Below are 27371 nucleotides of genomic sequence, written 5' to 3' on the forward strand. Positions count from 1 at the left end.
CTGGGGGCTTTTTTGAATTGTGCCACACTGAAAGAAAACAGACTACAATTTGAACAGAAAGGAGGAAGACTGCCACTGGACTGGCAGAAGGTAGGTCTCTTTCCTGTATCTCCAGCAAAGTCCTAGGGACCCACAGTAGCAGCTTAAGCCTCCAGACAGAGCACCTCTTCAGCCTTCAGGTACCAGAGAAGAAAATTGGAAATTGTGCATGGCGCCCGAGCAAGAACTGCAAGACCTCAACTTCAACCAAGGACTTTACATCAAAAGCAAAAGACAGTGACTGGATTCCCTTTATTGCCAACTCTACTTCAACTGCTTGCCCCTCCCCCCAGCAATTCTTTCTCCCCTTTGTGTGTGTGTTTATTTCTTATGCATGCTGGCGTGGTTGCGTCGCGTATTTTATTAATTTTAACTACGTTAGGGTGGTAAGGCTAATAAATTTACATCTTGTTTAAACCTAAGAAAACCTGTCTGATTGGTTTATTTGCAAATACAGTTAGAGAGCAGTGAGCAAAGACTCAGAGGTATTAAGCTAAAATCACTGTTTTAAAAGATGAACCTTGTTACGGCCAAGCCAGGAAAGGGGCAAGAGGGGATCCTGAGACCCCTTCCATACCAGTCGTAACAATGTTGTGACCTGTGGAGAAGTGGAACTAGAATAAACCGTGCACTCCTGCCGTCTTGATCGTAACAAGCCCTACAACCCTGCAAGGTATCTGCATTCATCTAATTCTGGCCTCTTGCACATCCCAGTTTTCTGTCACTTAGCCATTGGCAACCATGTCTTCACCTGCCATGGCCCTCAGCTCTGGAATTCCCTGCTAGCCTTGATGCATGGTCTTAGCTAATCTAGCTGATGTTGGATTTAGAGGCCAGCTACCGGACACGAACCCGACGACGTGTGGCTGGTTTGGATCGGTTCGGGGCCAGCTTTCGGGCTTGGGCCGTGCTGAATCCAGATGGAGTTGGGTCGGGCTGGACGCACACGGTAAGTGGTCTGCTGGTAAGTATTAAAAAAAAAAAATTACCTGAGCTGGGAGTCCAGGACAAAAACAGAGTCTGCAGTGCGTGATGATGTCACTATGACATCTCATGCATGCGCTGCAGCTTCTTGCAGGTTCAGTGTTAGGAACGTAAGTGAAAGGATGGTCGGGTCGAGTAGTGGAGGGTTCAGGTCGGGGCAAAATCGGAGGGGCTCAGGCCTGCTGTGGTTTGGTCGGGTTCGGGTCAGGTTCTTTCTCCCGACCTAAAGCAGGCCTCTAGTTGGATTCTGTGGCAGTCGAGGTGCACTGTCAGTCCTTTAGTTGGATGAAAGACATCATCTTTAAGAAGCTGGAAATTTCCATAATTCTGTTTGATATTTCTGGCCTATGTTAATTATAATTTTTTTGTTCCCTTTACACTTATCAACTGTAGCAAGCCCAAGACAAAACGGGCAAAGAGGTTTCTTGAGAAGAGAGATCCCAAGGTCATTGAAAATACTAAGAATGCCATGCTCATCAAGGGAGGTAATACCAGTGAAACTGTGACTCGGGCTCTAAGAGATATTGTGAGTATTGCAATACAGTAATACATATTGTCTGTATTTTCCACAATCGATTTGTTTAGTAAGGTGACAAAGTTGCACTGATGTGTCTCAGTAGTTAGTACTTGCTCTCATTTTTCCATTGAGACGAGGGATGTCCCTGCTGGAAAAATGAAATTGTCCACCCCGTGTCAGCAGTGAGCGCTCCCTGGTAATTATTTTAGAAGATTCAGATTAAACCCTCTTCTGCTCTGTGCCAGCTATGTGCCTTCACTCCGACCCCAGAATCATTCCTGCTGCACACCTACATTTCCTACTCCAGCCATCTCTTCTGGCTTTTCACATGGATTGTAGATTAGTGGGGAATTAGGGACAGTTCTCTACTCTGTACTTAGCTGTGCAGGGAATGACTTGAAGTCCAAATCATTTTGTATAGGACTGCTGGAACAGACAAAAGGAGAATTAGGCTGGATTCTAACTTGTTTCTTAGAGTTGGCAGGACTGTGTCTTTACTGATCACAAATTTAAGGTGAAAAAGAGGGAATTTGTTATTTCTTACTGTGCATTGATTCAGTCAGGTGCTAATATTGCAATGTCGTCAGTTGCCTGGTTCCGGAGAGTGGCTAAGGGTAGTTTTAACATTTCATCTTTTTTCTTTGTATAGCAAAATGTCTGACCTCCAAATGAGAATCTTTGCATGATGAAATATTTCAATAAGGGTTTACTGTCTATCATATTGAACTTGGATTCTTTGTATTTAGTAAATACCAATGATTCCCATATTTCACATAACAATTAGGAAGTTATTGGACCCCCTCCCCCTTTTCTGCTAAGATTTTCAAATTCTCTAATTAGAAATTGTCTCTCCTTTATCACTGCCAATCGAGGCCAGTTTGGGTTGAATTGGAATTTGATAATGGGTGGCGCAGTGGTTAGCACCGCAGCCTCACAGCTCCAGCGACCCGGGTTCAATTCTGGGTACTACCTGTGTGGAGTTTGCAAGTTCTTCCTGTGTCTGCATGGGTTTCCTCCGGGTGCTCCGGTTTCCTCCCACAGCCAAAAGACTTGCAGGTTGATAGGTGAATTGGCTGTTATAAATTGTCACTAGTATAGGTAGGTGGTAGAGGAATATAGGGACAGGTGAGGATCTGGTAGGAATATGGGATTAGTGTAGGATTAGTATAAATGGGTGGTTAATGGTCGGCACAGACTCGGTGGGCCGAAGGGCCTGTTTCAGTGCTGTATTTCTAAATCTAAATCTAAAAAAATCTAACGTGACAAGTATGTCCTGTGATTCAGGCTATAAGAGCATTAAATTGAACAGGCAGGTTTATATGCTGTACTTTGAGCAGTTTGAGTAGTTTAGACTGACACTGCTGTTCTTCTCTTTGCAGTATTCTCTAAAGAAGCCAAATGCAGTTCTATACAAGAAGTAAGTATTATTAACAGGCTAGTGAGTTTCAGTATTCTGCCGCATTCTGTGTTGAAGCTAGGCTGTTATTCAACCATGGGTGGTCCTGTCTTCAAGCAGCATCCACTTGTGTACTTTCTAGCAGGATTCACTGAATGGCAAACATAAATAGGAATTGCAGGCAGAATCTTTCCCACTCGTTTTCTCAGGAACACACTCATTTTCTTGCCTCAGTCCATCTGGACATCAACCAACTCTGTACTGATCAGGGATCAAAGTTGGGACATTCTTGGTCTATGTAACCTCGTTAAAAGTATCTTTTAATTGTTTTCTCTCTTCCATATGCTTTGCTCAGTAGAAATTGTGCTAATTCGTGCGGATGATCGGTTATGTTAAGGGAGTTCTCTTTACCCCAAGGACCAAGCAGCTAAATATAGTCAGTGGCGTTGAGCCATTCAGACCAAGATAGATAGAGCTGATCTGTACTGGTTTTAGTGGGGTTGTGGGGGTGGAGGAACAAAAAACTTGTATTCAAATTGAAAAATATGAGAGTTTAAAAAGTTTAGTAGACAGTAAGCATCTAGAATGGTGTTACAGTTTTTAATTGTAAGGGTAATAATGAGACATCTGGAGACTTCCATTCAGATTGCAATACTTTTGGGTTAAATTCTGTCACCATGCCTCAGTTGGCTCAGGGTCAGAAGCTTGTGGGCTAGAAGTATAGACCAGGGCTTGAGCTGATAACCCAAGATGACACTGTATAACAGTGCTGAGGGAATATTGCACAGTGAAGAGATAAGTCTTTCACAAATAAGACATTAAAAGCTCCATGGCACTATTCAAGGAAGAGGTTGTCCGCTTGTTGTCCTGGTCACCCGCAACCAGTATCGCCAAAAAACAGGTTAACTGGCCATTTGGATCATGCCGTTTAGAATGGGTGCCATAATTATGGAAATAATATTCCAACCTCAAACATTGCGAGAAATTGAGACATTTTGATATGTTACAGTGCCTTATAAATGCAGGTTTATTGCTAAACCCATTTTGGTTCCACCGCTAAAAGCAATGGGACACTTTAACAGAAAAACTAAAGATTGTTCGAGCAATCTGAAATGTTTTTGTTTCTTAAACTGCTTTCTTTTTAATCAGAAAAAATATTACTCGACCCTTTGAAGATCAGACATCAGTGGTGAGTAGGCAGCTTGTTAAGCCTAATATTTAAACACTACAGACTGCAGTTTAATTTTAGCTTGATAGTCTTACTCTGTTTCAGTGGACACAATTGAGTTTGATCATCAAGCACTTCTGCGATGCTATCTCATTGGTTTGTACTGCTAATAATTATCTGTTGGGGATGAAAGGCACTGACATTTGCAGTTCCTGCAGCTGTGTGTATCGTTCATATTGAGGGAGAATTTTACTGTGGGGGCGAAAAATTAGTACGTGAATACGATTTTAAAATTTACTTTGCCCGATGATATAAATCTGTCAGTATATTTCCCTTGGAGAAATAACACTTGATCAGGAGAGTGATGTTAAGTTCCGGAAAGCTTGTTGTGGAAGGGTAATGCTGGAGCCTAATCATTACTCAGTTTCACATTTATTGTACAGAGTAAAAGGATTACAAACATGTAGTTCCTCACTCAAACCCTCCCCCAGTCTCAGTAAGAGTCTCCTTATAAGTGCTCAAGTTAGACTCCAGTTAATGCCCTCCACTTGCATGGAATCAAACAATTGATCCACAATTAACAGATTCCCTTCTTTCTTTTATAAAAAATTAATACACTCAAATAGTATTTCAAACTAAATTCCATTTAGGTACAAAGTATTGCTTTGCGAGACACCCCTAACAATTTCTTTGTACTGGCATTTGTTTGTGAAACAATTGGATAGCTGATGACTTGCATCTACGCATTTAAGTTTGGAGCTTTCCTTTCTCCAGCATTTGTTTAAATCCAGCAAGGTCAACCATAGTCTTACCTTACTTTCACTTTTTGTAGACTGTAAATTGTTATATGGATAATAGTTTTTTGTGGGACATTCAATGGGTATCCAATCTTCAGTATGTCCGTTGTTCAGAATTTCACCTAAAATATTTAACAAGTAGAACCCCTTATCCACTACCTCCACACGGCCCAGTGTTTCTGCAGTTTTTAACAACGCTATTTACTTAGCTTCCCAAGCTAAAGAACAGTACAGCACAGGAACAGGCCATTCAGCCCTCCAAGCCTGCGCCGATCTTGATGCCTGCCTAAACTAAAACCGTCTGCACTTCTGGGGACCATATCCCTCTATTCCCATCCTTTTCATGTATTTGTCAAGATGCCTCTTAAACGTCGCTATCGTACCTGCTTCCACCACCTCCCCCGGCAGCAGGTTCCAGGCACTCACCACCCTCCGTGTAAAGAACTTGCCTCACACATCCCCTCTAAACTTTACCCCTCTCACCTTAAACCTATGTCCCCTAGTAACTGACTCTTCCACCCTGGGAAAAAGCTTCTGACTATTCACTCTGTCCATGCCGCTCATAACTTTGTAAACCTCTATCATGTCGCCCCTCCACCTCTGTCGTTCCAGTGAAAAACAATCCGAGTTTATCCAACCTCTCCTCATAGCTAATGCCCTCCAGACCAGGCAACATCCTGGTAAACCTCTTCTGTACCCTCTCCAAAGCCTCCACGTCCTTCTGGTAGTGTAGCGACCAGAATTGCACGCAATATTCTAAGTGTGGCCTAACTAAAGTTCTGTACAGCTGCAGCATGACTTGCCAATTTTTATACTCTATGCCCCGACCGATGAAGGCAAGCATGCCGTATGCCTTCTTGACTACCTGCGTTGCCACTTTGTGACCTGTGGACCTGTATGCCCAGATCTATCTGCCTGTCAATACTCCTAAGGATTCTGCCATTTAATGTATACTTCCCACCTGCATTAGATCTTCCAAAATGTATTACCTCACATTTGTCCGGATTAAACTCCATCTGCCATTTCTCCGCCCAAGTCTCCAACCGATCTATATCCTGTTATATCCTCTGACAATCCTCATCACTATCCACAACTCCACCAACCTTTGTGTCATCCGCAAACTTACTAATCAGACCAGCTACATTTTCCTCCAAATCATTTATATATATATATACACAACAAACAGCAAAGGTCCCAGCACTGATCCCTGCGGAACACTACTAGTCACATCCCTCCATTCAGAAAAGCGCCCTTCCACTGCTACCCTCTATCTTCTATGACACAGCCAGTTCTGTATCCATCTTACCAGCTCATCTCTGATCCCGTGTGACTTCACCATTTGTACCAGTCTGCCATGAGGGACCTTGTCAAAGGCTTTACTGAAGTCCATATAGATAACAGCCACTGCCCTTCCTTCATCAATCATCTTTGTCACTTCCTCAAAAAACTCAATCAAATTAGTGACACACTACCTCCCCTTCACAAAACCATGCTGCCTCTCGCTAATAGGTTTGTTTGTTTCCAAACGGGAGTAAATCCTGTCCCGAAGAATCCTCTCTAATAATTTCCCTACCACTGACGTAAGGCTCACCGGCCTATAATTTCCTGGATTATCCTTGCTACCCTTCTTAAACAAAGGAACAATATTGGCTATTCTCCAGTCCTTTGGGACCTCACCTGTAGCCAATGAGGATGCAAAGATTTCTGTCAAGGCCCCAGCAATTTCTTCCCTTGCCTCCCTCAGTATTCTGGGGTAGATCCCATCAGGCCCTGGGAACCTATCTACCTTAATGCTTTGCAAGACACCCAACACCACCTCCTTTTTGATAATGAGATGACTGAGACTATCTACACTCCCTTCCCGAGGCTCATCATCCACCAAGTCCTTCTCTTTGGTGAATACTGATGCAAAGTACTCATTTAGTACCTCACCCATTTTCTCTGGCTCCACACATAGATTCCCTTCTCTGTCCTTGAGTGGGCCAACCCTTTCCCTATTTACCCTCTTGCTCTTCATATATGTATAAAAAGCCTTGGGATTATCCTTAATCCTGTTTGCCAATGACTTTTCATGACCCCTTTAAGCCCTCCTGACTCCTTGCTTAAGTTCCTTCCTACTGTCCTTATATTCCTCAAGAGATTCGTCTGTTCCTAGCCTTCCAGTCCTTACGAATGGTTCCTTTTTCTTTTTGACGGGGCTCACAATATCCTGCGTTATCCAAGGTTCCCGAAACTTGCCATACTTATCCTCCTTCCTCACAGGAACATGCCTTACCTGATGTACTTCTCGCATTGAAACAAATGCACTTCAGACCACCAGTCCCGCTGTGCTCCGCAACACCTCCCTGCCTGCTCTTCCTCTTAGTCTTACTGGCCTTATTTACTAGTTCCCCCTCATTTATTTCACTTGCTGTCCTACTGCTCTGGTCCTCACCCCCCTGCCACACTAGTTTAAACCCTCCCACGTGACGCTAGCAAACCTCGCAGCCAGAATATTTGTGCCTCTCCAGTTTCGATGCAACCTGTCCTCCTTGTACAGGTCCCATCTGTCCCTGAAGAGATCCCAATGGTCCAGATATCTGAAACCCTCCCTTCTACACCAGCTGTTCAGCTACGTGTTTAGCTGCACTATCTTCCTATTTCTAGCCTCACTGGCACGTGGCACAGGGAGTAATCCCGAGATTACAACCCTAGAGGTCCTGTCTTTTAACTTTCTACCTAACTCCCTAAACTCCCCCTGCAGGACCTCATCACTCTTCCTACCTATGTCATTGGTACCGATGTGTACCACAACCTCTGGCTGTTCACCCTCCCCCTTCAGAATGCCCCCTGTCCGTTCAGAGACATCCTTGACCCTGGCACCTGGGTCTTTTTATTTTAACCATAGGTAAGTTTTTTTTATACTTACTGGTCCAGAACTCCTCCCTCCGAGTCTTCTCCCAGTCAGCTGTGCTCTTTGGAAGCTCTCGGCTCCCCTCACTCCGAGGACAGGGAAGAAATGAAAGGAGCTCCTTGCTCCCTCCTTACCGAACTTCCTCAGTTACCAAACTTCCACTGTAGCACTCTAGTGCAAACAAAGTCAGCACTGTAAGATGGCTCACTTTTATACTGACTGACTCAAGCCCCCTGAAAACTGGTTTAAGCCACTTCTCTAATTAACAAGGTGCAGCTGCAAGCAGAGCCTGAGTGAACCCTGTTTAAAGCTGGTCTAAAACTCACCTTCTCCAACCCTAACAGCAACTGTTAAGTTAACCTGCTAAATAAAAGACATTAGATTTAAGATAAAATTAACCCTTAATTATCCTCAGTTACCAAACTACCACTGTAGCACTCTATTGCAACCCAAGTCAGCACTTCAGTGCAAACAAAAGACAACATTTCCCATTTTCACTCAAATATTATAAAACCAGCTACACTTGAATGCTCATCGGGAAGATTAGCACGTGAAGCATTACTAAAAATATCTAGTTTCATGTTCTTTGGGTCACCTAAAGATGGAAACTTCAGTACACATTTCTGCAGATTTAAAATTTTTAAATGTTTTATTGGCCCTTAAAACGGTCTCAACTTTCCGGTATTTCATCATCGTACTTGGTTCCAGCACATCAAAACTAGCATCAGGTCTAGTTTGAGTGCACAACCAATTTAATTGACCAAACAAGCTTCACATTGTCAGTCTCTACTTTCAGTATATCATCTTTCTGCAATGATCTAGCACAATTAACCAGGATAGGTGTAAGATTCTCTAAATAGGATTGTTGATTTAAAGTTATTCCAGACTTAGTCTGCTTAATATCTAAACCAATATATTTAAAAGGACCCACAAGCCTGACTCCAATCTTAAATTCTGCCCAACCTTAACAAGTTTCTCAAAATCCGCAATACCACCCCATAAGAAATCAACGTGCATCATGAAGATGCCTGAAAGTTTCCCTTTGATACTAAAAAACATTGCAGGATCTGCTTTTGATTGAACACAACCAATTTTCAACAAAAAACAGATCTCGCCGAGAAATACCACGCCCTGGAATAATCATTAAGGCCATAGATGCGTTTGTTCAGTTTCCATAGTTTTCCTTCTGCATCTGCTGCCTCTTTAGGTGGTTTCAGAAACACTTCTCTCTGAAAGGTATCACGCTGCCGAAATGCAGCTTTTATGTCAATGGATCTACACTCACACGAGTATGTGGCCAAAAGAGCTAAAAAGATTTAAGATTACTTTTCCAGCTGTGGGAGAATCCACTCTAACATCGGTATCACCCAATCACCCTTCAAAAACCCCTCGCCACTAGCCTGGCTTTAGCCTTTTAAGTCCCATCAGGAAGGATGTACAAATCCATCTCTGACAAAGCTGGCTGTCCGCTATTTGGTATCTCAGAATAGACTCCAAACTCTCTCCAACTGTCTAATTCCTTATGTTTTGCTTCTCTTATTAGTTTATCCTCAAGTTTAATGGTGACTACTGAAAATTCACAGTCATAAGGACTTCTGATTCTAGTTCTATTCTGTGACTGCTCTCTTGCCTTCATTTTATAGTGGAATCTGTTCAAACTACTGTCTCTATTAGCACTGTGATGTCTTTTCGGACTACTGCTAGAAGATCTCCCTCGCACATTATCAGAGGCTCTTTCTCTAGTATGGGATAATTTCCTGATGCAAGAGTCACTTCCAGACCCACTATTAGAGCTTGCACTGTGCTTTTTTACCCTGCACTCTTTCACCCCATTCTGCCAGTCTATGGACCTTGCTTCTTGGCTGTCATCATGAACATCCAACCAATATTTAAATTTGACAGATTTTCCTGCACGTCTCAATTGTTCACCCCTCCATTTATTAGATGCCTCTGGAATATATGTCACCCGAGTACCTGCTCGGGAAAATTGGCCTTTGGATGCAATAGCTCTTTCCGAAGCGTCAAGATCGCTCCCGTTACTATACCTTGATCTACCTCATTCTGTTCCTCAGGACCTTCATCGCAAAACACATGATCATTTGGGGTACAAGATGCCTCATTTCCCTCCATCAGCTACTCCGATTGAGATTTTGTAATCGCCCCCGATTAATCAGGAGGAATGAACCTTAACAATTTGATTTCCAATCTTGATAACTACTGTCTTACCATCATGATCTATTTCCTTACCAGGGCCCTTCCATTCCCTATGACCCGCTCTTTTATAATACCCCAAATCTCCTGAACTAAATTCCACCTCAGATGGTCTTAGACAATGCCTCAGAGCTCTCTGAAATGTTCTCAGACCTCCGCCTTGATGAAAGCCCATCTCCCTGCATGTAAAAGCATTCAAATTTGCAGAAAAAATAATGGAACTAATTTTAGTACCTTCTAGAACAGGAGGACTGTCGCACAGCACAGAAGACAGTTTGGGATTCTGCCCATAGACCAATTGATTGGGACTATATCTTCCAAGCATCTAAAGTGAATTCTTTGCATGAACTGCCTATGCCAGGGCTATTGTCAATTTGCAGTTTGGTTGGTCAACTAAGATTTTTATGTAGCATTTCATCAATCACTGCGTGATTCCCTTAATAGAGTCTATTGCTGAAAGGACTTTTAGCTGCATTATTCATAACAATGTTTGGTTTCGCACGTCTCTGAACTCGTCATTGGCAAATTCCCCTCCATTTTCAGTCAGAAACCTAGCTGGTGCCCCAAGTTCAGTCCCTATCAACATCTCTATGAATTTATTTATAATCACCCTTTTGTCCTTGCTATTTATTGTGTAAAAACTAAATCTAGTTGCTAGGTCTATAAAATGTAGAATGAAAATATTCTTGTCTTTGTCCCATACCTTTAAATCTATGGCAGCTACCTCGTTAAAGTCACGTGCCAATGGAAGGCTGACAGTAGGACATGATGGTGTCCTGATACTTTTTACAGATTTCACACTTTTCACTAATCTTTATTATCCTCGTATACTCTTCATCAATCATACCTGCATTCTTTAGCAGGAGTTTTAGTCTGACAAGATGAGAAAATTGTCTTTGTAACTTTAATCTCTGATTCTGAACACCTGATGCCATTAATACTTTAACACTGCCTAGAAACATTACCTTTTGTTAAGGGCATATAACAATGCCCTGACTGAGTAAACTGCAAATTCACTGACTTTACAAATACAGTTGCCTTATCATGCTCCATATCAAGTCTCATTTTGTGCCTTTCATTGAAAGTTTACTCAACAGTAAAAGGTACCTTACGGAGACTGCATAAATACTGATAAAGTGGTTTACTCCAGCTATTTTACATGGGATTACTACTCTCTTCAATGACTTCAATGTGTTGTCATCACCAAACCCAAAGCTGGTAGTACTTTTATACTCCTTAACCTTGCATTGATCTTCACTACTGAGTGAATCCAGATAACATTGTAACCAATCTGTTCCATGTACTGCGGATGTGCAAGCACTATTTAATATAGCACAGTTGAATCAATCCACAACTAGCACATTCATTGTAAGACAAAAACTCCTTGTGACTAGTACAATTCATTCAGATCTATCATTATCTTCTTCTATTGCCTCAGAATTCTCTCTCATTTTGAGGACTTTGCCCCTCCGCTTTGAGCAGTTCATTTCATAATACTTTGAGTGACATCTGAAGCACCTATTAACTGTTCCTTGGGCATTCCTGGGATTCATTCACCTATGATTGCTATTTTACCTCTGTCTTTCATTGTAATATTCAGACCTGCTAAAGGTACTTTCATCCTCATTCCTCCTGTCTTCAACTCTTCCATGGTACTTATGCCCGCTTCCAGTCTCTGGACCATTTTGAAATCCAGTAAACATTGAGTCCTCCATTCTTAGTGTCACTGCAAAAATGCCCTGTTTGTTCTACCAGGACTGTAGGAAATGCCATTCCCCAGGAATTTCTTCAAGGCAGCAGACATTTGATCCAACAGGGAGTCTTTTGCCAAAGAACCAAACCCCAGTTAGAACCAGGAGCCTGTCCATATGCGACACCCTAGCACAATCTAGCAATTTAAATGCTAGCACTGAACAAGGGATCTCCAAATTGAATTTCCTCAACCTTCTAAACAGCCTGTTAAAGTCCATGACACATTCCTCCATTGAATAACCATCTATTTTCCGAAATCTATCAGTCTGACCATGCCTCATACACATTCAATAGGTCATCTTTCTTGTAAATTTCATCCAAGAATTCTAACGGAAGATCTAAACCTCCTTCAGTATCCAGCTGGCAAGCATCCAGTTCACAAAACACTTCTGATTTTACTTTTGGTAGGATGTGACAAGGCCATACCTTGTTTTCTCTTTGGTAGAGATGTAACCCGTGTCCATATATTCATTTCATTTCTCGACTGGTCATATGGTTCAGACTTGGAGATCATCGGAGGATAATCGTACCCTGACAATTTACACTTGCTTTCTGCCATATTTTCCACAATAGCCAGTGAGATTTTAGTTTTCTATGTAAAAAAAAAAAAAAAATCCTTGTTTCCAACCTTCAGCTTTAGGTAACCATTCTCGGATACCGTGTTAAATTCCAGAAAGTTTGTTACGGAAGGATAATGCTGGAGCCTAGCTCCAGTCAGTTTCACATTTATTGTGCAGAGTAAAAGGATTACAAACATTTAGCTCCTACTCAAACCCTGTCACAGTCTTAGTAAGAGTCTCCTTATAAGTGCTCAAGTAAGACCCCAGTTAACATCCTGCACATAATTAAACAATTGATACACAATTAACAAGTGATGTGCTAATGCTCTCAAGTTAAGACATAGGGCATAACTTTCAACTTTGGGAAGATTTCTTCAGGCCTTATTTAGCCTGAGTGAGAGGCGAGGGAGGGAGATAAAATCAGTGTCAAGGGAACAGACGTGGTTGCTGCCGCTGAGAATGATGGTTTTGACCTTCCTGATGCTCAGCTGAAGGAAGTTGTGACTCTACTAAGACTCGATATTGGCCAGGTGGTCTGATGCCACAATGGTCACGAAAAGCGCTACTTGCACCAGTGACCTGAACCTTCGAGCCCCTGGCCTACATGACTCGGTATCACAACAGAAGATGCATTCACTGACAGACCCAGACCCAGCCGGAAGATCAGTTTAGGCACTATGTATTGCTGACACAGTTATTTGAGAACTAACTGCTGAAACAATTAGCAGTTCAGGGATGCTGATCACTTAATGAAGACACAATTGATATGTTGCTCACTTCAGTGTAGTACTATTTCTTTCACCCCATCCGCAATAGTGTGGTAGATTAAATAAAGGATTTCTATTACCAGTAGCGATGGTACCAGTAATGATGGCATTTAAGAGAGCTTTTGGGCCAACCATCAGGAGGATCGCCCCCTCAAGTCTAAATCAGGGGATACGATCACTGACCAACGCAAGCAAATGGACCGCTGGGTGGAGCACTACCTAGAACTGTACTCCAGGGAAAATGTCACTGAGACAGCCCTCAATGCAGCCCAGTCTCTGCCAATCATGGATTAGCTGGACGAACAGCCAACAAAATCGGAACTCAGTGGTGCTATTGATTCTCCAGCCAGTGGAAAAGCCCCTGGGAAGGACAGCATTACCCCTGAGATAATCAAGAGTTCCAAGTCTGCTATACTCTCAGCACTCCATGAACTGCTTTGCTTGTGCTGGGATGAGGGAGCGGTGCCACAGGACATGCACAATGCCAATATCATCACCCTCTATAAGAACAAGGGTGACTGCAACAACTATCGTGGAATCTCCCTGCTCAGCATAGTGGGGAAAGTCTTCGCACGAGTCATTTTAAACAGACTCCAGAAGCTGGCTGAGCGTGTCTACCTTGAGGAACAGTGTGGCTTTCGAGCAGAGAGATCCACCATTGACATGCTGTTCTCCCTTCGCCAGCTACAGGAGAAATGCCGTGAACAACAGATGCCCTTCTACGTTGCTTTCATAGATGTCACCAAAGCCTTTGACCTCGTCAGCAGACGTGGTCTCTTCAGACTACTAGCAAAGATCAGATGTCCACCAAAGCTACTGAGTATCATCACCTCATTCCATGATATGAAAGGCACAATTCAGCATAGCGGTGCCTCATCCGACCCCTTTCCTATCCTATCCTGAGTGGCGTGAAACAGATCTGTGTTCTCGCACCTACACTGTTTGGGATCATCTTCTCACTGCTGCTCTCACATGCGTTCAAGTCTTCAGAAGAAGGAATTTTCCTCCACACAAGATCAGGTGGCAGGTTGTTCAACCTTGCCCATCTACGAGTGAAGACCAAAGTATAGAAGGTCCACATCAGGGAACTCCTCTTTGCTGACGATGCTGCATTAACATCTCACACAGAAGAGTGTCTGCAGAGACTCATTGACGGGATTGCGGCCGCCTGCAACAAATTTGGCCTAACCATCAGCCTCAAGAAAACGAACATCATGGGACAGGACGTCAGAAATGTTCCATCCATCAACATCGGCGACCACGCTCTGGAAGTGGTTCAAGAGTTCACCTACCTAGGCTCAACTATCACTAGTAACCTGTCTCTAGATGCAGAAATCAACAAGCGCATGGGAAAAGCATCCGCTGCTATGTCCAGACTGGCCAAGAGAGTGTGGGAAAATGGCGCACTGACACGGAACAGAAAAGTCCCGAGTGTTTCAAGCCTGTGTCCTCGGTACCTTGCTCTATGGCAGCGAGGCCTGGACAACGTATGTCAGGCAAGAGCGACGTCTCAATTCATTCCATCTTCGCTGCCTCTGGAGAATCCTTGGCATCAGGTGGCAGGACCGTATCTCCAACGCAGAAGTCCTCGAGGTGGCCAACATCCCCAGCATATACACCCTACTGAGTCAGCGGCGCTTCAGATGGCTTGGCCATGTGAGCTGCATGGAAGATGGCAGGATCCCCAAGGACACATTGTACAGCGAGCTCGCCACTGGTATCAGACCCACCAGCCGTCTGTGTCTCCGCTTTTAAGACGTCTGCAAATGCGACATGAAGTCCTGTGACATTGATCGTAAGTCGTGGGAGTCAGTTGCCAGTGATTGCCAGAGCTGGCGGACAGCCATAAAGGCGGGGCTAAAGAGTGGCAAGTCAAAGAGACTTAGCTGTTGGCAGGAAAAAAGACAGAAGCGCAAGGGGAGAGCCAACTGTGTAACAGCCCCGACAACCAGTTTTATCTGTAGTACCTGTGGACGAGTCTGTCACTCTAGAATTGGCCTTTATAGCCACTGCAGGCGCTGCTTCCCAAACCACTGTTCACCTCCAGGCGCTTACCCATTGTGTCTCGAGACAAGGAGGCGAAAGCAGATTACCAGTGGATGCTTTAGACTTTTAAGGAATGTATTTTTAAAAGAATGCTGAAAAACATCAGAGATTATTGTATATTTTCAGTTTTTGAGGTGTAGTTTGTAGTGGTCTCTTCATCTTCTGAATGCCTTTTGTGTTTTGTATAGGAATTTTTTTCGAAGAAGTCTGATTGTTCTTTGTTTATGTTTGGTTCTCACAATAAGAAGCGACCACACAATTTGATAATCGGTAAGTTTGCAGTTCTATTAAATCAGGTTTACAACCCATATATACATCTTAGATCTGCCATGCATCTATAACATCAGGCACTACACTTCAATGCTTAATCATTAGCGTGGACCCTGAAATTTACAGGAAATTACAACTGCCACCTGATCTCAGCAGTTGATCGCTTTTGCAGTTATCTGGATTTGCCTGCAGGGCAGACCAGGTTGGCAGCTGAACATTACAACTGTGTTCCAGAAAGAAGAGTATCTGTGAGTGGAGCCAAGGGAGATCTTGTGCCTGTATACATGTCGGTTCATGTCTTGTGGAGTCCCTTTAATCTATCATTTGTGGAATCACAGACAAATATAATTTTAAATGTTACGTTTATCTGCTAAAATGTCATTAACTACACTGCTTCTCCTTCCTTGTCTCCGATTTCCCACCCTTTTCAAATTCCTTTTACAGAGCCATTGTTTTTCACAGTTCAGTCAATAATTATCTGAATTCCTGCAAAGGGGGTTTAGGAGGTTAAATAGCTGGATTAGGACTTCAAGGACAGTAATCTCTAAATTCCTTCTCCAACTACATGTTAGAATAGAATACAATAGGAAGATTAGGGAACTGAAGGCACAGCTGAATGGTTAGCGAAATCTTTTTCTGGGGCTTTGGCACCCGTTCTGAGGAAAATTGGCATTCCTCCACAAGGATAGGAGCTAATGAACTGGTAAAACAGCTAAACAGGGAAATGAAGCATCATTTAAACTAGAAAGGAAGGAGGCAGCAAAAATAAAGGCAATTAGAAGAAGGTAGAAATAGATGTGGTAAATAAACAAAGGATGGATTGCAGGTGGAATAAAGGAGGTAGAAGAGGAACATAACATTGACATAAGCAGGGAAAAGTCTGAAATAAAGGAGAAAGCTGTTTGGACAAGAGAATAAGAGCAGCATTAAATGCCCACAAGTATTTAAGTGCGTGAGTGTGGGAAATAAACTGGAGGAATTAGAAGCAGTTATGTCACTGCAAGGTATAGATTTAATAGCACTAACTGAGACTTGGAATCTTAGCATATTGGCTGATAACGTAGGGACAGAATTGTTCCTTGCCCCTTTATTCTCCTTTCATTTGATCATCTATTAACCTATTCTTAAATGTTGACCTCTGTTACAATCAATAACTCCAGTAGCATGTTCTGCTATCACACCAGACTTACCTGTTGTAATGCCTTCCTGGCTGACCTCCCATCTTCCACCCTGTGTGAACAGGGTATGATAGTGTTGTGGATGTCTGCTGGACTAGTGATCCAGAGGCTGGGTCTACTCTAGGAACATGAATTCAGATCCCACTGTGGCAGTATCAGAATTTGAATTCAGTTTTTAAAAAATAAATCTGATATTGGTAAAAATTACCATATGCTGTCATATTGTTGTAATAACTCAACTTGTTCACTAATGTCCTTTTAGGAAAGGATATTTGCTGCCTTACCCAGTCTGGTCTACTTCCTCGACAATGTGCTTGACTCTAGCAATGTTGGGAGGGATGCACTAGTAAGGCACTCGATTGTGTCAAATCACTACTTCAGGACAGTTAGGGATGGACAATAAATGTTGGCTTTGCCAGTGATGCCCACATCTCAAATAATTTTGATCAACTGCAGTTCATCCAAATGTCTGCCTGTATCCTGGCCCACTCCCTAACCTCGGTGACCAACATTGGATTGCAACACTTCCAACTTAACATTTTCAACCAAGTGTTTGAATCCTTCCATGGTCTTGTCCCCTCCATCTCTGTAACTTCCTCCAGACCTACAAACCACCTGGAAATATCTGTTTGCTTCATGCCTGTTGTGCTTTTCCCCCATAATTTACAAGCTTCAGCTGCCTATGTCCCATGTTCTGGAAGTTCTCTGTCTCTCCATTCCCATGTCTTCCTTTATGACCTTTTAGGTTATTCCTTCAAATATTTCCTTAGCTCAGCTATTTTTATGATTACAAAGTGAAGTGAAGTGCATTGGGACATTTTTCCTTGTTAAATGCAGTGTTAAATGCAAGGTGATGTTTCTGTTGAATTTGAGAGCCTTTGTTTGTGGCTGTTAAGCACTTCAGCCATGTTGCCAATAATTAAATAACTGCTTTTAGACCATGATCTTGACAAATTCTAATCTGGAATAGGTTGCTGGCGCTTGTTTCGTTTCTTCAGGGTAAAGTTCTGGACAATTGTTCCTTCAGAACTTTATTTCCTATTTTGGTAAATATTCTAACTTGCCTCATTTTGTGGTACAGCCACAATGTCGCAAATGATACCCTATATGACTGACAAAGGTAAACTTTCCCTCCTTGTCCTTCTCGACCTGTCTGCAGCCTTTGACGTCCTCCAACACCTCTCTGCTGTATTCCACCTGGGTGGGACTGCTCTCACCTGGTTCCATTCTTATCTATCTAATCATAGCCAGAGAATCACTTGCAGTGGCTTCTCTTCCTGATCCCACACTGTTACCTCTGGATCTATCCTTGGCACCCCCCCCCCTCCTATTTCTTATCTACATGCTGCCCCTCGGCGACATCATCCGAAAGCACAGCATTAGTTATTACAAGCAGGCGGTTGACACCCAGTTCTACCTCGCCACCATTTCTCTCGACTCCTCCACTGTTAAATTATCAGATTGCTTTTCCAACATCCAGTACTGGATGAGCAGAAATTTCCTCCAGTTAAATATCGGGAAGACTGAAGCCATTGTTTCCGGTTCCTGCTCCAAACTCCATTCCCTATCTCCAGACTCCCGTCCTGTCCCTGGCAACAGTGAGATTAAGCCAGTCTGTTCGCAACCTTGGTGTTATATTTGACCCCAAGATGAACTTCCAACCTCACATTCATGCCATCACGAAGATCGTCAGTTTCCACATCCGGACTTCAGCCGTCTCAGCTCATTTGCTGAAACCTTCATTTATGCCTTTGTTATGACCAGGTGAGAAAGGTGTTTAGAGGTCCCTCTCAGCCTTCACCTGGTCTTAATGTAACAGGGTTTAATTTTAAACACACCCTGTTTTGAGCTCCCCCTTGGTGAATCCTTGTTCACCACTTTCCAATTTTAAGGCAAAGAAATGAGTACAAACAGGCTTTCTTAGGTTTCAAGAAAAGTGAAATTTACTAAACTTAAGCTAAAAACTCTAATTCGGTTAACGCCTGCGGATAGACTCGAGCATGCATACGTGATACGCACATACAAATAGAGACAGGAAAGAGCAGAAGAAAGATTAAAGTGGAAAGGTTTGAAGCAATATCTGAAGTTACTGTTCTTCGAACACACATGTAGAGTCCTTTTGTAGGTAGTTCTTGCTTTTCGTTGGGGCCCAGTATTCTTCTTAAACCTTGTTCACAGGAGGAGACTTTTCTCTCTTGGGGTTCATGTATCTTCAGTGGATTCCGAAGCTGATGAGAAAGAGATGGGAACCGAAAGAGAGATGTTCTCAATCCAGGAGCAAAACTGCCTTCTGTCAGTTCAAAACTCTGGCAAGTTCAAAATCAAAACACTCAGGTGGCCCAGCAGGTTAGTCATGTGACTAGCTGGTGTGACCATGTCAGCTTGTGTATTCGGCCATCTTAGCAGTCAACCTGGAATGTTCGCTCCTCTACCTTCAACGTCTGATAATCAAAAGGCAATTGTGGATTGAATTGTCAAGGAATGGTCTTTTGTCCCTTTTAAGCACTGTCTGTAAATGTGCAAATATCTTTCCAGTCAAGGGTCTGGTTTTTTTTTTAAACAAGTTCTTTCTTTATTCCAGTAACAGTTTAAAATCAATGTTCATGTGGCAAAATTAATATGCCTCATTCTTGGTAGGTGGGGCCCTGCATGACACCTTTGTGACCTCTAGACTTAACTATTCCAGCGCACTCCCAGCTGGTCTTCAACATTCTACTCTCTGTAAATTTGAGGTCAACCAAAACTCTGCTGCCTGTGTCTTAACTCACATTGTCCTACTGACCTGCATTGCCCTGTCAAGCAATGTCTTGATTTTAAAATTCTCATCCATCTTTTCAGATCCCTGCATCGCTTTGCCCCTCCCTATCTCTCTCAACTCCAACCCCACAACCCTCTGAGATATCTGTGCTGGTCTAATTCTGGCACTCTTGTGCATCCCTGATTTTAATGGCTTCACCATTGGTGGCTGCACCTTCAGTTGCTTAGGCCCAAGCTCTGGAATACCCTCGCTACACCTCTCGACCTCACTTTCCTCCTTTTTAAGACACTCCTTAAAATCTACCTCTTTGACCAAGCTTTTGGTCATCTGACCTAATAACTCCTTTTGCAGCTCGGTGTCATACTTTGTTTAATAATACTCCTCTGAAGAGCCTGGGGACGTTTCATTACGTTAAAGGCGCTATATAAATATAAGTTGTTGTGAATACTTTGTATCTCAAAAGAGAGGAATGAAGCAGACATTGTAATTGAGGAGGAGTAGCGTGAAATATTGGATGGGATAAACATAGTGATGGAGGAAATGTTAAGATGTTTAACATTCTTCAAAGTGGATAAATCACGAGACCCAAATGAATTGTTTCCTAGGCTGCTAAGGGAAGAAATAGCAGAAGCTCTGACCATCATTTTCCAATCCCCTCTGGCTGCAGGGAGGACTGGAGCACTGCTTACCTTGAGAAGTTGTTTATAAAGGGAGAGAGGGATAGCTCGAGTAGTTAGGCCAGTCTCTCGCCCCCCCCCCCTCTCTCTCCCCCCCCCCCCCTCTCTCTCCCCCCCCCCCCTCTCTCTCCCCCCCCCCTCTCTCTCCCCCCCCCCCTCTCTCTCGCCCCCCCCCTCTCTCTCGCCCCCCCCCCTCTCTCTCGCCCCCCCCCTCTCTCTCGCCCCCCCCCTCTCTCTCGCCCCCCCCCTCTCTCTCGCCCCCCCCCTCTCTCTCGCCCCCCCCCTCTCTCTCGCCCCCCCCCTCTCTCTCGCCCCCCCCCTCTCTCTCGCCCCCCCCCTCTCTCTCGCCCCCCCCCTCTCTCTCGCCCCCCCCCTCTCTCTCGCCCCCCCCCTCTCTCTCGCCCCCCCCCTCTCTCTCGCCCCCCCCCTCTCTCTCGCCCCCCCCCTCTCTCTCGCCCCCCCCCTCTCTCTCGCCCCCCCCCTCTCTCTCGCCCCCCCCCTCTCTCTCGCCCCCCCCCTCTCTCTCGCCCCCCCCCTCTCTCTCGCCCCCCCCCTCTCTCTCGCCCCCCCCCTCTCTCTCGCCCCCCCCCTCTCTCTCGCCCCCCCCCCTCTCTCTCGCCCCCCCCCTCTCTCTCGCCCCCCCCCTCTCTCTCGCCCCCCCCCTCTCTCTCGCCCCCCCCCTCTCTCTCGCCCCCCCCCTCTCTCTCGCCCCCCCCCCTCTCTCTCGCCCCCCCCCTCTCTCTCGCCCCCCCCCTCTCTCTCGCCCCCCCCCTCTCTCTCGCCCCCCCCCTCTCTCTCGCCCCCCCCCTCTCTCTCGCCCCCCCCCTCTCTCTCGCCCCCCCCCTCTCTCTCGCCCCCCCCCCTCTCTCTCGCCCCCCCCCCTCTCTCTCGCCCCCCCCCCTCTCTCTCGCCCCCCCCCCTCTCTCTCGCCCCCCCCCTCTCTCTCGCCCCCCCCCTCTCTCTCGCCCCCCCCCTCTCTCTCGCCCCCCCCCTCTCTCTCGCCCCCCCCCCTCTCTCTCGCCCCCCCCCTCTCTCTCGCCCCCCCCCTCTCTCTCGCCCCCCCCCTCTCTCTCGCCCCCCCCCTCTCTCTCGCCCCCCCCCTCTCTCTCGCCCCCCCCCTCTCTCTCGCCCCCCCCCTCTCTCTCGCCCCCCCCCTCTCTCTCGCCCCCCCCCTCTCTCTCGCCCCCCCCCTCTCTCTCGCCCCCCCCCTCTCTCTCGCCCCCCCCCTCTCTCTCGCCCCCCCCCTCTCTCTCGCCCCCCCCCTCTCTCTCGCCCCCCCCCTCTCTCTCGCCCCCCCCCTCTCTCTCGCCCCCCCCCTCTCTCTCGCCCCCCCCCTCTCTCTCGCCCCCCCCCTCTCTCTCGCCCCCCCCCTCTCTCTCGCCCCCCCCCTCTCTCTCGCCCCCCCCCTCTCTCTCGCCCCCCCCCTCTCTCTCGCCCCCCCCCTCTCTCTCGCCCCCCCCCTCTCTCTCGCCCCCCCCCTCTCTCTCGCCCCCCCCCTCTCTCTCGCCCCCCCCCTCTCTCTCGCCCCCCCCCTCTCTCTCGCCCCCCCCCTCTCTCTCGCCCCCCCCCTCTCTCTCGCCCCCCCCCTCTCTCTCGCCCCCCCCCTCTCTCTCGCCCCCCCCCTCTCTCTCGCCCCCCCCCTCTCTCTCGCCCCCCCCCTCTCTCTCGCCCCCCCCCTCTCTCTCGCCCCCCCCCTCTCTCTCGCCCCCCCCCTCTCTCTCGCCCCCCCCCTCTCTCTCGCCCCCCCCCCTCTCTCTCGCCCCCCCCCCTCTCTCTCGCCCCCCCCCTCTCTCTCGCCCCCCCCCTCTCTCTCGCCCCCCCCCTCTCTCTCGCCCCCCCCCTCTCTCTCGCCCCCCCCCTCTCTCTCGCCCCCCCCCTCTCTCTCGCCCCCCCCCTCTCTCTCGCCCCCCCCCTCTCTCTCGCCCCCCCCCTCTCTCTCGCCCCCCCCCTCTCTCTCGCCCCCCCCCTCTCTCTCGCCCCCCCCCTCTCTCTCGCCCCCCCCCTCTCTCTCGCCCCCCCCCTCTCTCTCGCCCCCCCCCTCTCTCTCGCCCCCCCCCTCTCTCTCGCCCCCCCCCTCTCTCTCGCCCCCCCCCCTCTCTCTCGCCCCCCCCCCTCTCTCTCGCCCCCCCCCTCTCTCTCGCCCCCCCCCTCTCTCTCGCCCCCCCCCTCTCTCTCGCCCCCCCCCTCTCTCTCGCCCCCCCCCTCTCTCTCGCCCCCCCCCTCTCTCTCGCCCCCCCCCTCTCTCTCGCCCCCCCCCTCTCTCTCGCCCCCCCCCTCTCTCTCGCCCCCCCCCTCTCTCTCGCCCCCCCCCTCTCTCTCGCCCCCCCCCTCTCTCTCGCCCCCCCCCTCTCTCTCGCCCCCCCCCTCTCTCTCGCCCCCCCCCTCTCTCTCGCCCCCCCCCTCTCTCTCGCCCCCCCCCTCTCTCTCGCCCCCCCCCTCTCTCTCGCCCCCCCCCTCTCTCTCGCCCCCCCCCTCTCTCTCGCCCCCCCCCTCTCTCTCGCCCCCCCCCTCTCTCTCGCCCCCCCCCTCTCTCTCGCCCCCCCCCTCTCTCTCGCCCCCCCCCTCTCTCTCGCCCCCCCCCTCTCTCTCGCCCCCCCCCTCTCTCTCGCCCCCCCCCTCTCTCTCGCCCCCCCCCCTCTCTCTCGCCCCCCCCCTCTCTCTCGCCCCCCCCCTCTCTCTCGCCCCCCCCCTCTCTCTCGCCCCCCCCCCTCTCTCTCGCCCCCCCCCCTCTCTCTCGCCCCCCCCCCTCTCTCTCGCCCCCCCCCCCCTCTCTCTCGCCCCCCCCCTCTCTCTCCCAGTCTCCTACTGTAGCCTAAGGTTGAGGAAGCAAGGATCAGACAGGGCTCTAGAGGGTTACAAGGTACTGAAGAATGGACTTAGGAGAGCTCGAAGGGGACATGAAAAAGTCTTGGCGTACAGGATTAAGGAAAATCCCACGGTGTTCTACACTTAAGTGAGGAACCAGAGGATGGCCCGAGTGAGGGTAGGGCCGATCAGGGATAGTGGGGGGAACTTGTGCCTGGAGTCGGAGGAGGTAGGGGGGGTCCTTAATGAATACTTTGCTTCAGTATTCACTCGTGAGAGGGACCTAGACGTTTGTGAGGACAGCGTGAAACAAGCTGATATGCTCGAACAGGTTCATGTTAAGGAGGATGTGCTGGAAATTTTGAAAGCCATGAGGATAGATAAGTCCCTGGGGCCAGACAGAATATACCCAAGGTTATTACGGAAAGCGAGGGAAGAGATTGCCGCGCCTTTGGCGATGATCTTTGCGTCCTCCCTGTCCACTGGAGTAGTACCAGATCATTGGAGGGTGGCAAATGTTATTCCCTTGTTCAAGAAAGGGAATAGGGATAATCTGGGAATTACAGACCAGTCAGTCTTGCGTCGGTGGTGGGCAAATTATTGGAGAGGATTCTGAGAGACAGGATTTATGATTATTTAGAAAAGCATAGTTTGATTAGAGATAGTCAGCATGGCTTTGTGAGGGGCAGGTCATGCCTCACAAGCCTTATTGAATTCTTTGAGATGTGACAAAACACACTGATGAAGGAAGAGCAGTGGATGTGGTGTATATGTATTTTAGCAAGGCGTTTGATAAGGTTCCCCATGGTAGGCCCATTCAGAAAGTAAGGAGGCATGGGATACAGGGACAATTGGCTGTCTGGATACAGAATTGGCTGGCCCATAGAAGACAGAGGGTGGTAGTAGATGGAAAGTATTCAGCTTGGAGCTCGGTGACCAGTGGTGTTCCGCACGGATCCATTCTGGGATCTCTGCTCTTTGTGATTTTTATAAATGACTTGGATGAGGAAGTGGAAGGCTGGGTTAGTAAGTTTGCCGATGACACAAAGGTCGCTGGAGTTGTGGATAGTGTGGAAGGCTGTTGTAGGTTGCAACGGGACATTGACAGGATGCAGAGCTGGGCTGAGAAGTGGCAGATGGAGTTCAACCTGGAAAAGTGTGAAGTGATTCATTTTGGAAGGTCGAATTTGAATGCAGAATACAGGCTTAAAGACAGGAGTCTTGGCTGTGTGGAGGAACAGAGGGATCTTGGGGTCCATGTCCATAGATCCCTCAAAGTTTGCCACCCAAGTTGATAGGGTTGTTAAGAAGGAGTATGGTGTGTTGGCTTTCATTAACAGGAGGATTGAGTTTAAGAGCTGCGAGGTTATGCTGCAGCTCTATGAAGCCCTGGTTAGACCACACTTGGAATATTGTGTTCAGTTCTGGTCGCCTCATTATAGGAAGGATGTGGAAGCTTTAGAGAGGGTGCAGAGGAGATTTACCAGGATGCTGCCTGGACTGGAGGGCATGTCTTATGAAGAAAGGTTGAGGGAGCTAGGGCTTTTCTCATTGGAGCGAAGAAGGATGAGAGGTGACTTGATAGAGGTGTATAAGATGATGAGAGGCATAGATAAGAGTGGATAGCCAGAGACTTTTTCCCAGGGCGGAAAGGGCGATCACCAGGGGGCATAATTTTAAGGTGATTGGAGGAAGGTTTCGGGGAGATGTCGGAGGTAGGTTCTTTACACAGAGAGTGGTGGGTGCGTGGAATGTGCTGCCAGTGGTGGTAGTAGAAGCAGATACATTAGGGGCATTTAAGCGACTCTTGGATAGGTACATGGATGATAGTGGAATGAAGGGTATGTAGTTAGTTTGATCTTCGAGTAGGTTAAAGGGTTGGCACAATATCTTGGGCCGAAGGGCCTGTACTGTACTGTTCTATGTTCTAGCTTGTTCTTTTCCAGGATCTCAGTTATGTAACTCCATTACCACTCTTGCTTTTTCCTCCTTCTTGCAAATGTCAGGTTTTAACATTGAACCTTGTAAACAAAGAACAAAGAAAATTACAGCACAGGAACAGGCCCTTCGGCCCTCCAAGCCTGCGCCGATTCAGATCCTCTATCTAAACCTGTCGCCTGTTTTCTAAGGGTCTGTATCGCTTTGCTTCCTGCCCATTCATGTATCTGTCTAGATACATCTTAAAAGACGCTATCCTGCCCGCGTCTACCACCTCCGCTGGCAACGCGTTCCAGGCACCCACCACCCTCTGCGTAAAGAACTTTCCACGCATATCCCCCCTAAACTTTTCCCCTCTCACTTTGAACTCGTGACCCCCTAGTAATTGAATCCCCCACTCTGGGGAAAAAGCTTCTTGCTATCCACCCTGTCTATACCTCTCATGATTTTGTACACCTCAATCAGGTCCTTCCTCAACCTCCGTCTTTCTAATGAAAATAATCCTAATCTACTCAACTTCTCTTCATAGCTAGCGCCCTCCATACCAGGCAACATCCTGGTGAACCTCCTCTGCACCCTCTCCAAAGCATCTACATCCTTTTGGTAATGTGGTGACCAGAACTGCACACAGTATTCCAAATGTGGCCGAACCAAAGTCTTATACAACTGTAACATGACCTGCCAACTCTTGTACTCAATACCCCGTCCGATGAAGGAAAGCATGCCGTATGCCTTCTTGACCACTCTATTGACCTGCGTTGCCACCTTCGGGGAACAATGGACCTGAACACCCAAATCGCTCTGTACATCAATTTTCCCCAGGACTTTTCCATTTATTGTATAGTTCACTCTTGAATTGGATCTTCCAAAATGCATCACCTTGCATTTGCCCGGATTGAACTCCATCTGCCATTTCTCTGCCCAACTCTCCAATCTATCTGTATTCTGCTCTATTCTCTGACAGTCCCCTTCGCTATCTGCTACTCCACCAATCTTAGTGTCGTCTGCAAACTTGCTAATCAGACCACCTATACTTTCCTCCAAATCATTGATGTATATCACAAACAACAGTGGTCCCAGCATGGATCCCTGTGGAACACCACTGGTCACACGTCTCCATTTTGAGAAACTCCCTTCCACTGTTACTCTCTGTCTCCTGTTGCCCAGCCAGTTCTTTATCCATCTAGCTAGTACACCTTGGACCCCATGCGCCTTCACTTTCTCCATCAGCCTACCATGGGGAACCTTATCAAGCGCCTTACTGAAGTCCATGTATATGACATCTACAGCCCTTCCCTCATCAATCAACTTTGTCACTTCCTCAAAGAATTCTATTAAGTTGGTAAGACATGACCTTCCCTGCACAAAACCATGTTGCCTATCACTGATAAGCCCATTTTCTTCCAAATGGGAATAGATCCTATCCCTCAGTATCGTCTCCAGCAGCTTCCCTACCACTGACGTCAGGCTCACCGGTCTATAATTACCTGGATTATCCCTGCTACCCTTCTTAAACAAGGGGACAACATTAGCAATTCTCCAGTCCTCCGGGACCTCACCCGTGTTTAAGGATGCTGCAAAGATATCTGTTAAAGCCCCAACTATTTCCTCTCTCGCTTCCCTCAGTAACCTAGGATAGATCCCATCCGGACCTGGGGACTTGTCCACCTTAATGCCTTTTAGAATACCCAACACTTCCTCCCTCCTTATGCTGACTTGACCTAGAGTAATCAAACATCTATCCCTAACCTCAACATCCGTCATGTCCCTCTCCTCGGTGAATACTAATTATTGCTTCTCTACTCATTTCACTTTTCCCAATCTTGATTTCTCAAAAAATGTACCATGAATTAATTCACAACTGCAATTTCTGTATTAGCTGAGTTTCCTTCGCAAAATGTTCAGATGCAGGAACAGCAAGTAATTAGGAAGGCAAGTGGAATGTTGGCATTTATTGTCGGGGGATGAAGTGTAAAAGTTGTGAAATCTCGCTACAACTGTACAGGGCATTGGTGAGACCACACCTAGAGAACTGTGCACAGTTTTGGTCACCATATTTAAGGAGCGATATACTTGCATTGGAAGCACTTCAGAGAAGGTTCACTAGGCTGATTCCTGGGGTGAAGGGGTTGTCTTATAAGGAAAGGTTGAGCAGGTTAGACCTATACTCATTGGAGTTTAGAAGAGTGAAAGGTGATCTTATTGAAGCATATGATTCTGAGGGAGCTTGATAGGGTAGATGCTGCGAGGATGTTTCCCCTCATGGGGGTATCTAGAACTAGAGGGAACAGTTTCAAATAAGGGGTCTCCTTTTCAAAATGGAGATGAGGAATTTCTTGTCTCGGGATCATTAATCTTTGGAATTCTCTACCCCAGAGAGCAGTGGCGACTGGGTCATTGAATATTTTCGAGGCTGAGTTAGATAGATTTTTGATTTACGAAGGAGTCGAGGATTCTGAGGGGCAGGCAGAAAAGTGTTTGAGGCCGCATTCAGATCAGCTATGATCTCATTGAATGGTGGAGCAGGCTCGAGGGGCTGAATAGCCTACTCCTGCTCCTTTTTCTTTTGATTCCTCTCAAGTGTACTGTTGGGAAGAGAACTGATTGCTTTCAAT

The 27371-nt window shown here is 46.9% G+C and overlaps 1 protein-coding gene across 2 annotated transcripts in view; it reads left to right on the forward strand.

Moving 5' to 3' along the window:
* rpf2 (ribosome production factor 2 homolog) overlaps nucleotides 1–27371 on the forward strand; it is a 41980-nt gene that overhangs the window by 4860 nt on the left and 9749 nt on the right. For both annotated transcript variants that reach the window (XM_068027330.1, XM_068027331.1), the window contains 4 exons: nucleotides 1417–1549; nucleotides 2920–2957; nucleotides 4086–4125; nucleotides 15319–15400. In XM_068027330.1, the coding sequence (XP_067883431.1) occupies nucleotides 1417–1549; nucleotides 2920–2957; nucleotides 4086–4125; nucleotides 15319–15400 (293 nt within the window). The remainder of the gene's footprint in view (nucleotides 1–1416; nucleotides 1550–2919; nucleotides 2958–4085; nucleotides 4126–15318; nucleotides 15401–27371) is intronic.

This window comes from Heterodontus francisci, chromosome 3 (assembly GCF_036365525.1).
Source record: "Heterodontus francisci isolate sHetFra1 chromosome 3, sHetFra1.hap1, whole genome shotgun sequence".
NCBI lineage: Eukaryota > Metazoa > Chordata > Chondrichthyes > Heterodontiformes > Heterodontidae > Heterodontus > Heterodontus francisci.